Below are 12,165 nucleotides of genomic sequence, written 5' to 3'. Positions count from 1 at the left end.
GTGTTCTTTGCCTCCTCCTGCTGGCCAGGAGTGATATTCCCAATAGTAATTAGAGATGATCCATGGACTCACCATGTCATTAGAAAGAAAATTAATTTTTCATCTGGATACCGTGTCTCCGAAGGGACTGAACAGTATGGTGGATTTTGCCTGTTGCTATCGTTAAAAGTGCCTTCCACTTTGGACTCTTTGTGTTCACCATTGCCAATGTTCCCTCACCGTCCCTTAAGCAGGAGGGTGTTGGATACTCTGCTCTTCCTAAAGTAATAAAGTGGTGGATACGCTGTGGATTTTCTTTGTGAACAATATGATAGACTTCATCTATCAACCATCAAAGGATATACACGGGTATCCTTATCTTCTGAATTTGTATTTATACAAGTTTCTATAAGTGTTATTATAGATATTGATACAACGTTGAATAGAATACCTTTTTTAGATAAGTATATTTGAGGTTGCTAGCGTTACATGTTTGATATATCACAGTATATTTATACCTGCTATAGGTTTGGTTAACGGAGCCATTTGTTAACATGTATGCTATACATTTATATACGCAGATGCGCTCACTTAGCTGATGACTGTAAGCGCTTAGAGGGTATAACCTTTCACTATAGTGCCTTTTTAAACTAGCATTTGGATGTCTCGGGTTGTATATAAGTTATATATTTTATACTTTAGTTTATGATTAGGTTTTATCAGCTGATGCAGGCCAGCTGTGCTGACAGGGTTAGTGTGATTGGGTGGCTACGGTTACATTTGTTGACAGGTTGCTATGGCAACAATGACCTACTCTGATGATGTCATTTTTGTGCACACCCCTTCATGGGTGTGATACTGGCACTCTACCTTGTCGGCTGGATGGCGCGAACAACTGATACATATTGGTTGGTAATTAGATATGTCTGGGGTGTATTTAATGGGGTATTTTTGTACACAATAATATGTCTGGCTGGCCTCCATTTGAAAAAAGCTCCTGTGAGAGCTGAAACGTTATGGCTTTAGGCCTATGTCATTTTGTACAGCAATTAAAAGGCGATTGAAGATTTGCTTCTGTGTATGCCTGCTTTGTATCTACAAATAGCCCATGTGCTGAAACATCTTTCTTAACAGAGTTTCTAGCTTCTTATCCATGGGCTCCTTAAACAACAAACTATCCTCAAGCAGGATAGTAGTGCGCTTAGCAAGCGTGGAGATAGCACCATCCACCTTAGGGACGGAGCCCCACAACTCCAATTAAGAGTCCGGAACCGGGAACAATTTCTTAAAGGAAGAAGAAGGGGGAAAAAAAGATTCAAGTTTCTCCCATTCATTCTTAATAATATTTGCCATCTTAACTGGAACAGGGAAAGTATGTGGTACAACCCTGTCCTTGTAGACCTTATCTAGTTTAGGAATACAAGGTTCCTCAGGTAATTTTAGTTCTGGAACCTCTAAAGTAGCCAAAACTTCCTTTAACAAAAAGCGTAAGTGTTCAATCCTAAATCTAAAGTCTGGTTCCTCCGCAGCTGGAGGCAGCAGATTCCAACCCAGAAAGAGCATCCTCTGAAGTATCAGAGGTGTCTTCATCAGTGGATAAGCTAGTATCAGATAAATCCAATAAGCTAGTAGATGGCCCCTGGGAAAGATAGCAATATTTGAACTTTCGTTTGCGCTTAGCTGGGTGAGGTAAAGCACTGAAGGCCGCAGACACTGCCGTTTGTAGCTGATCAGAAAACCCTGGCGGTAAGAGGGCCCCTCCCGAAGGAGAATTAGCAGTGCAATGGGAAGCTGCATGTGTAATAGGATATGACAGCAGGGAACGCACCTCACGGGATGGAGACCCCCTCAGAAGTGGACGGCTCAGTGGTAGTAAACATCTTTGTTTTCTTAGATACAGTATAAGTACTTTATCAAGGCATGTGGAACATAATTGAGCAGGCGGGTATACCGTAGCCTCCTCACAATAAAAACAGGTATTAGATTTTGGTAAAGAGGAAGTACCCTCTAACATATCAGTGTCCTCCATAGCTTGCGCTTTTCAGATGGACTATAAAAAAAGATAAATGGCACCTTTATATCCCCCAATGGCTGGGGCACTCACCACCTCCTATGACCCAGGCACGGTCAGGAAAGACGAAATCAATGAGACCACACCCAGTCACGTGGTGTGTCATGCAGGACCGCCCCTGCTCCTGGAAAAAGCGCGCCAAACCTAACAGGCGGCGCAGTTATCCAAAAATGAAAGTAAAACCTGATGTTCCAACATCTGCCTGAGCCTCATCTCAAACATGTCGCAGCATAAAACATAATACAGCAAATTATGCGTCAATCCCCCCTGTTCAATAATCCCCTTCCGGAGATATTAACCTTTGATTCCATAAAGATAAAAGGAGTCACACTGTGACCCTGTCTTCTTGCGTTATCATATGAGTATAAAATGAAACGATCTTACCGGAATCACCGCCGTGAAACAGACACACAGCCTCTCAAGTTTGACAGTCTTGTAGGATCGCACCTGACATGGACTTGAGTGATAGAAGCAGGCAGTGAAACTCGTCAACACTGATTGCTTAGGAGCTGTTAATACGAGTCTGGATGGTTTCGCAGAAAGACTCTCCCTGCATCTCCAGACCCTAACATTCGTCAATGCTCTCACTGAGAGGATGACAAGACTACTTAAAACTCCAGTCCCATGCCGAAGGGTACTACCCTCCATAAGAGACTACTGCGAATCTTCCGACACTTCTCTACCATCCTCCTGTAATGAAAGACAAAGAATGACTGGGGATGAGAGGAGTGGGGGGAGGTATTTAAGCCTTTGGCTGGGGTGTCTTTGCCTCCTCCTGGTGGCCAGGTTCTGTATTCCCACAAGTAATGAATGAAGCTGTGGACTCTCCTCATATTAAGAATGAAATAAAAGCTTTAACCAAGAGGCTAAAAAAATGGCAGTAGCAGTCTGACCCTTTCTGCAACCAGAAAAAAATGAATAAACAAGGTAGAAAATTGTAAAAAAATCTTTAGTAGCGAACAAAATAGAACAAATCGCTGACCACATCAAAATAATGGGGAAGCTCCTACTTTTTGGATTCTTTGTATTAGGACACAAAGAGAACAATCTCACAATTGAAGTTAAAAGAAGAAACCACCTTAGGCAAAACATAAAACTTAAACAGACATTATACACTAGATTTTTCTTTGCATAAATGTTTTGTAGAAGATCCATTTATATAGCCTATACAGCTTTTTTGCTTTTTTTTTTAAATGTATAGTTTTGCTTATTTTTAAATAACATTGTGCTGATTTTCAGACTCCTAACCAAGCGCCAGAGTTTTAGGAGAATACTGATGAATACCTACTCCAGCTTTAAACTGTGTTTTAAAATCAAACATGCATTTCTAAACGACTTGTGTCCCTTTTTTCTTAAATTTGGATGAAACACAGATGTCCTTATATCCTTTAACTTGACAAAAAAATCAGAAAAGAAAACATTTTATAATTGTACTATTACTGCAAGCAGCAGCAATTCACTACTGGGAGCTAGCTGAACACATCAGGTGAGCCAATGACAAGAGTCATACCGTTCACCAGCTAGCTCCAATTAGTGCACCACTGCTCCTGAGCCTACCTAGATATGCTTTTTTAACAAACGGTATCAAGAGAACAAGTGAAATTGCTGATAAAAGTAAACTGAAAAGTCTTATATTTACACACTCTATCTGAACCTTGAACATTTAATTTCGACTTCTATAACACTTTAAAGCAAAAGTTGTATTAAAGATAGGCTCCTGCAATGAACAACAGGATACAGCCATATTGTTTGGAATCCACTGCATCTTCTTAAGGGTCCAAATATGCAGTCATAATTTCTGTATCCCAAGCTTCACACAAAACCAGGCACGTAAAACAAAATATATCCTATTTGTACAATAAAACAAAAGGCCAACCTCAGCTGGAATTATACACATGCACCTATTGAATTTTCCAAAAACATAAATTATGCTTACCTGATAATTTCCTTTTCTTCTGATGGAAAGAGTCCACAGCTGCATTCATTCCTTTTGGGAATTAAGAACCTGGCCACCAGGAGGAGGCAAAGACACCCCAGCCAAAGGCTTAAATACTCCTCCCACTCCCCTCATCCCCCAGTCATTCTGCCGAGGAACAAGGAACAGTAGAAGAAATATCAGGGTGAAAGGTGCCAGAAGAATAGAATAAGGACGCCCCACATAAAATTACGGATGGGGAGCTGTGGACTCTTTCCATCAAAAGAAAAGGAAATGATCAGGTAAGCATAATTTATGTTTTTCTTCTTAAATGGAAATAGTCCACAGCTGCATTCATTACTTTTGGTAAACGATACCCAAGCTATAGAGGACACTGAATGCCAAGACGGGAGGGTACCGTAGGCAGCCCATACTGAGGGCACCAGGCCTGAACCTCTACCCAATAAAAAACCCCGCTTCGTCCGAAGCCGAGAAAAATCTTAAAGGAAAAGCCCCAAGGACACTGACCCGCAGCTAGTCCAGAAGCCAAACTAGAGACCGCAAAACGGACTAGACTGAGCCAACAGTCCTCCAGGAGACACCGTCGCCCAACAGGTGGTCCCCCACCACGCACCCCACACTAATGAAAGGGACACCAGCCAAAACCCCCAAGGGGGCAAGGCAAAGGAGAACCGAGGAAACCGAAAGGTCCCCTAATCCATAAAAGGAACACCTCCAATAGTGAGCCCAGCTCACAAAGACCCAAATGGGCCCAAACAGAGAAAAGGAGGCCACGCCTATACCAAGCAAAACCCGGGATAAGACCGGGCACAGAGACGAAAAAGTCCTCTCTCCAACATCCTGCAAGCACTAAAAAGCAACTGGAGGCATAGAATACTAAAGTATTCAACCACGAAAAAATGTGTAACAGACCCAGGCGAAAACCCCCGAGTTGAGAACACAGAGTGCATATCTGTACGACACAGAGGGTACTTGCGAGGAGGTAGAAGCAGCCAAGCAAGAAACAGACTGCAAAAGCAACCCCCAGACAGAGGGCACACTCTAGGAAACTTAAGCCACCGGACCTACATACAGGTCTCTAAAAAGGGGAACACAAAAACCTCAATTGAAGCCCCCCGAGAAGGAGAGTATACACTCAGAGCCTCGAAGGAAGATTAAACCCTCTTCTGTAAATCTAGAGAGCTAGTTAAAAGGTAAATCTATATCCTAGCAGATTGAGCTAACAGGATAGTTCTCAACAAAGCTCACACATCCAGAGGAGACTGCGACCTGAACGCAGCGCCTTAGACCGCTCGGCAATCCTGGTCTTTAGACCCACACCCAGCTGGACCAACCCAGTCTCAGGGATCCAAAACAGGGGAACAGAAGAATCCCGAAACTGGTACAGGAACGAGCGAAAGGATAGCACAGCCATCCCCAGAGAGTACAGGTACAACCCGACTCTGAAAACAGACAACAAGGCTGTAGACCCAAGGATCTAACCAAAAAAAGGCCCAACAAGTCTTACTTGGAGCCAGCAAGACCCCAGGAGGAACAAAACAATCCCACCTTTCCACCTCCCATCCAGGAGAAGCCCCAAGAAAAGGACTCCATCTCCATAGGGATGAGAATATCCCCTAAAGAAAAGGGATGAAGCCAGGAGGGAAACAACTGTCCTCAAAGCCCGAAGCCACCGGCTAATGGGAAGAGAAATCCCCAACACAGATGTCCTTTTGACGGACCACCCGACAGTAGCTTGCCAAGCAGAGACACAGCCAACCCATTTGGCCTAGAGAGCAGGGAATCCACGGCTTAAACTGGCAAGCTGACCAAGGGAATGCAACCCAAGGTGCACCAGAAACTGGACATCCAGTGCCATCAGCTGGGTAAGAACCAACAACCCTTGAGGCGTAAATCCACAAAGCTAACCACTAGGTTACATGCTTTGTTGCAATGAGTATTAAATACTCTGAAAACCTGGCCAACTATGACCAGATCAGGTAGATGGAGCAAGGACATAGCCCAAGTTCCCACTACTGTGGAACACCCCAACCAGCCCTGAGATCCAAGATTCCAAAACAACCCAAGACTGGGTAAAAAAAAAGCCAAGCGAAGCCTCAGCAACCGGAAGTCTCCGGGAGAAAAACAGGTCCGGGCACCTACTAGTTCAGGCAAACCTTACCCTAGAACTGAACACCCCAACTGGCCCAAAAAGCCAGACACAAGGGATATGGATGCATATGCAGATAATTCGGATATCGAGAAGAACTCGAAAGCCCGTACCAAAGGAAGGAACCACCCCTAGCTAAAGTCCAACGCTCCAAGGAGCAAGGCGAGAAGTCGTATGAAGAGACTTCTCAAAGCCTCAGGACAACAAAAGGGATACCTTGAGGTAAAAAAAAAACCTTCTAGCAGGGCTAGTCTCCCTATCACCTCCACACAAACAGAGGATACAGGGAAGAGAAAGGTGCTAAAGCCTTCTCAGCTCCGGGAAACCCTGAGCTAAACAAAGTCCCCACAGGGATCAACCATTACCCGGAAACACAGATCCCTAAAAGGAGATCTAACTCACCTGGAGACAATGGAAGAAGACCCAAAGGTCTCATAACTCAGACAAACAGTACACGTCAAAAGAGTAAAAGCTGCATCTAGATACACTATAAACAGCTTACGTGCACACCTTCAAGGTGCCAAGAGCTGCAACTGGTTTCAAACTGCAAACCTTCTGCATGCTAGACAGCTATCCTGAAACAAGCTGTTGTATCAGGCCCCAAAAGAATAAATCCAGAGCCCTAAAACTGAAGGCAGAACTGATCAAACCGCGCTAAACCCAACAAACCCTACACCGCATGGGGGAGAAAACTCTAGGCTCTGATGATATCAGATGTCCGATAGAGTGACGCACCCGGTCATCTATGACTGAAGGCTATAAGGACTGAAACAATCCTTCCTGCCTCACGGACCCACAGGTCCTCTCAAATGCTTAGTTGAACATGATAACCAATGATAACATGAGCACTTGGCGCATCTACCAAACCTGCCGAAGAACAGCGCAACGTGTCTGAACAGCCGCAAGACCGGATGAACCCAACAGGACCAGTCTGCACTCAGGGTCCTAACCAGCAAGCATAAATCCTCCCTCATAGGGGAAGAAAGGAAAACAGACATTTTTTTAACATAGGACTAACGTGTCCAAAACAACTTCCGAAGAAGTAACAAAGAGTATCGATCCCAGAAGGTTCCCGAAGTAAACAACAAAATAAAAGACATCTCATCTGATACAAATAAAATATAAGGCAACCCGGAGGTTAATGCCCAAAAAGACACAGGCCTACCCGCAGGATCAGCCAAACAGAGCCCTATCTTCCATAAACTGGGAGAGATCTCAATCAAATAACAATCAGGAGATTACCTCATCCCCACATGTCTAATGAGGTGCACCATTCGAATTAGCAGACTGAAAATCCCCGTATCTGAGGATTGGGTCATTTAATAACTAAAAAACATGTCTGAGCAATACGCGAAGGCGCACAATCCTGTAACAAAAGGCACAACACTTAGGGACAGCTACACCCGCAGGGAACTGTAGAGGCCCTCCCCAAGGCAAGAGACCCGGGACAATAGGGCACGAGCACAATCGGAAATAAACGTCTGGACTCTGCAGACAAATAATCGCCAACATTATGTGGAAGTGAAAATGTGCTGCAACCTCCGGGGGGGGGGGGGGGGGGGAACATGCCACCCTGCATGGAGGAGTCGTAAACTGGGTTACCCGCATGTGTAGAAGTATGGATTGGTAGGGAACTCGCCTCTCGGAGGACAAGACCCCCAGAGGCGGATGGCTCAGCTGTCCTTTGATTCCCCGAGCCCGAGAAACAAGGCGCTCTCATATGGCATACGGAACAAAACTGGTTGACATGTGTCAACAAGGCCAATCCGGATTCATCACTGGACACAGAGTCAGAATCTGAAATTAAAATGGTCTCAGCATCAGAATCCTCCATAACTGGATAGAGGATATGCAAATATGGACTAAAGTAGAAAAACAAAAACGGCACCTGACACCCACAATGGCTGGGGCACTCACCACCTCCTATGACCAGACCCCTGCGGACTAGAATATTTCCTTCGTTACACGGTCGGGACTGCGGAAATGGAAGACGAAACGTAACCACGCCCGACCACAAGGTGAACTGTACAGTCCAAAAAAGTGCGCCCAACCAAAAGGTTGCAACACTTCCAAAGGCCTCAATGTTCCAAACCACAAGCCCAGTAAACATCACACATAAGCAGGTTGAATCGCATAAACATGATTATAAACCCCCTCTGTTCAATAACCCCCCTCAGGAGATATTAACCCTTGATTCCAAGATACTGAAGTAAACTCACTGAGACCCTTATGTTAAGTTAGACCCGCAAGGTGGTAGCCTCTCGGGAAACCATTCATATTACAGTACATTCATAATAAAGTAAAATGACACGATCTTACCAGAATCTACGCCATGGAACAGGAACATGGCCCTTCAAGTGTGAAGGATAGTAGCATTGCCTCTGCCATGGACTTGAGAGAAGAAAGCAGGCAGCGGAGCAAAATTTGACAACGCCGATTGCTTGAGGAGCTGTTAACATGAGTCGGGATGGTTTCGCAGAAAGACTCTCCCTGCATCTCCGGACTCTAACTTTCATCCAAGCCCTCACTGAGAGACTGACAGGACTACTTAAAACTCCTGTCCCATGCCAAAGAGTACTACCCTCCATAAGAGACAAAATAAATTCTGACACTTCTCTGCCAACCTACTGGGAGGAAAGGCAAACAATGACTGGGGGATGAGGGGAGTGGGAGGAGTATTTAAGCCTTTGACTGGGGTGTCTTTGCCTCCTCCTGGTGGCCAGGTTCTTAATCCCCAAAAGTAATGAATGCAGCTGTGGACTCTTTCCATTTAAGAAGAAAAGTATGTTAAAGATTGTGCTTTACATTGAACTTGATAGAATGGGTGATATGGCTTCAGATTGGCTGTATCACACTCTTCACCCTCTCAAAATTTAAAAGTGTGAGGAGTGGCTCAGTGGATACAATAAACAGGCACCTTGCAGAGTGCTAAAAAACATTTGCATTGAAAAAGTTACAATGTGTTTTGACAACAATTTTAACATATGTAAAATAAATGCATGGTTTACTGTCTGCTTAAGGTTTTATTGCAAAGAATGCAAAGTATTTGCTTACCCGGAAACTTTTATGCATCCTTAATGTTACTGAACAGAATATGAATCTGGTGAGAAGTAAACGTAGAAATTCATCCCCAAAGAACTGAAGGAAAGACTGATCTGTAAGAGACACAAAAATGTAAATGTGTAATAGACATAGAAATTTACAAAAATCATTAATTTCAGAAAATTTAAATTACAGAACAGTTTGCCCCATAAACACAATGTTTGATGATGAACTTAGAAGTATTTAACGCTTGCACTCTATATAAATACAAGCTTTACTCAGCTTTGTTATTTTATTAGTACAAAAACATTTGCTTTAAATAATCAAGTTAATACAATAGTGATCCCAACTTACAATATATGGAATTTTAAAAGCTTGTTGTTAAAATTATTATTAGACATGTGTGTTTTGATTCGTTCTGAATAAAAATTCGGCTGATTTTGTTAAATTCGGGTTGATTCGAATTTCTGAATTACGGTAGTACCGAATCTACCGAATAAAGTTCGGATTTATTCGTTACATTTGGATGGCCATGGAATACACTAGTATTGTACAGTATATTAGGTTATATCACTCTGCTATGGGTTACACCTAATATACAGTACATAATACTAGTCTAATACACAGCGCATCCCACCTAACACATACCGAAATTCCGAATCGAACCGAATCCAGCCGAATTTATTCGAATCCGAATGAATCCGAAACAAATTCATTCAAATTTTTCCGAATTCAAATCGATCAGAAATTCGAAAACATCTGAATCGATCCGAACCGAAACAAATTTTTCGGCCATGCACAAGTCTAATTATTATGAAATTGTCTTCATAATTAAAACAAAAATAAAAACTAAATTTATGCTTCCCTAATAAATTCAGTTCTTTCATGATGGTGAGAGTAGCCACTAGGAGGAGGCAAATATACATAACATTTTACAAGCTTTGAATCCCTCTCACCTCTCTGGTATCCCAGTCTAACGTATAGCGAGAAACGGGAGAAAAATGTGCGGTAGGAAAGGAGAAAGCAGGGTAAATGAGGTGCTCACCAAAATTGCTGCTTATAGGAAAAATATATGAAGACGCGTCTCATGGACTCCCCACCATGAAAAAATGAAGGCAGGCCCCTATTTATCATCCGCTAAAGACTGTAAGAATTTTCTGTCAAAAGCTGTCACAACGAGACGAAAAAACAAACATAAGGAAAAATTGAGAAATGAAGACCAAGTTGCTTCTGTGCAATATATGCAACCAATGTTTCATTTTAAAAAGCCCAAGAAGTGGAAACTAATCTAGTAAAATGGGCTGTAAGATTTCTTGGAGAAAGTTACCTGCTTCCAAGTAAGCAATACGTAACGACTGCATTAAACAGAGAGCGAAAGTAAAAGCTGTAGTCTTCAGACTCATGCGTGGACCAATGAAAAGAATAAACTAAAGGATTGTTTAAAGTGAATGTAAATTTTGATGCTAAAGTGCCCGGTTTTTAAAAATTCGATTAAAAACAGGGGCACTTTAATTCATCAAAATTTACATTTCACTCCTGTTGTGAAAAAAAACTTACCTTTTAATCTTGACAGCAGCTCCAGCTTCCGCCACCTGTCACAAAGCCTCTTGATGGGTCTAAAATGAGGAATCAGGCTTCCTCCAATCACGGCATTGAATCAGACACTGATTGCCCCGGGGGGGAAGCCGTGATTGGAGGATGACTTATCCATCATTTCTGACATCAGAAATGGTAAGTTTTTTTTTCACAGCAGGAGTGAAATGTAAATTTTGATGAATTAAAATGCCCATGTTTTTAATCGAATTTTTAAAAACCGGGCACTTTGGCATCAAAATTTACATTCGCTTTAAATAATATGTAGCATGTGAATAAAATTTAAATACTCTAAAATTTTGAAGTAGAACAAAAGAAGGACCTACAATGCTCTGATTGATTAATTTCTTATGGAAAAACAACAACAAAAAACTCATATTGAGTTGATAAAAACAGCCTTTTCCTAAAAGCAAAAGATAAGCTTTATAAAAAAAAAAGTTTGTAGAACTCTTAAAGCCAATTATGATTCCCAGGAAGAGAAAGTGTCTTCACAATTGGACTTATTCTGACTTGATCTAGAACAAACATCTGAATGTCAGAATTTTAGCAATTTTCTTGTGAAAGAAAACCGAAAAGGTATAACTGTAACTTTACGAGAAAATTGTAGATAACACTTAAAGGGACAGTCAAGTCAAAATTAAACATTCATGATTCAGATACGGCATGCAATGCTAAACAACTTTCCAATTTACTTTTATAATCAAATTAGCTTTTTTCTCTTGGTATTCTTTGTTGAAAGCTAAACTGAGGTAGGCTCATTAAAGTCGCTGAAGGCCGCCTCTTATCTTGACAGTTGGATCTGTCAGAAAAATCATCTTTTGGACCGAGTCTATGACAGTACCCAGAAAAAACACCCTGGTACTGGGAACCAGAGAACTCTTTCCCAGATTTATCTTCCATCCATTAGGCCTAAGAAGACTCAGAAGAGTTTCTGAGTGTTCCCTTGCTAAATAAAAAGATGGAGCCTGTACCAAGATATCGTCCAGGTAAGGTGCTGCTGCAATCCCCTGAGATCTGTCCACATCTAGAAGAGCACCTAGAATCTTTGTAAATATTCTGGGAGCAGTAGTTAAGCCAAAACGGAAGTGCTATGAACTGGAAATGCTGGTCCAGAAAGGCAAATCTCAGGAACTGAAAGTGATCCTTGTGAATCGGAACATGAAGGTATGCATCCTTCAGGTTGATTGATGTCATAAATTGTCCTTCCTGTATCAGGGGAAGGATTGATCTGATAGTCTCCATTTTGAAAGAGGGGACATTGAGAAATTTGTTGAGACATTTTAAGTCCAGAATGAGTCGTAAAGTTTCCTCCTTTTTTGGGAACCACAAAGAGGTTTGAATAAAACCCTAGTCCTCTTTCAGAGACAAGCACAGGGACGATTACGCCCAAGGAGG

General features: G+C 42.3%; 1 protein-coding gene across 2 annotated transcripts in view; it reads right to left on the bottom strand.

The window, feature by feature from the left end:
* Window positions 1-12,165, bottom strand: part of SCAI (suppressor of cancer cell invasion) — a 573,395-nt gene that overhangs the window by 20,841 nt on the left and 540,389 nt on the right. For both annotated transcript variants that reach the window (XM_053695796.1, XM_053695797.1), the window contains one exon: window positions 9,190-9,290. In XM_053695796.1, the coding sequence (XP_053551771.1) occupies window positions 9,190-9,290 (101 nt within the window). The remainder of the gene's footprint in view (window positions 1-9,189; window positions 9,291-12,165) is intronic.

This window comes from Bombina bombina, chromosome 12, assembly GCF_027579735.1.
Source record: "Bombina bombina isolate aBomBom1 chromosome 12, aBomBom1.pri, whole genome shotgun sequence".
NCBI lineage: Eukaryota > Metazoa > Chordata > Amphibia > Anura > Bombinatoridae > Bombina > Bombina bombina.
This window is presented reverse-complemented; position numbering and strand designations above follow the sequence as displayed.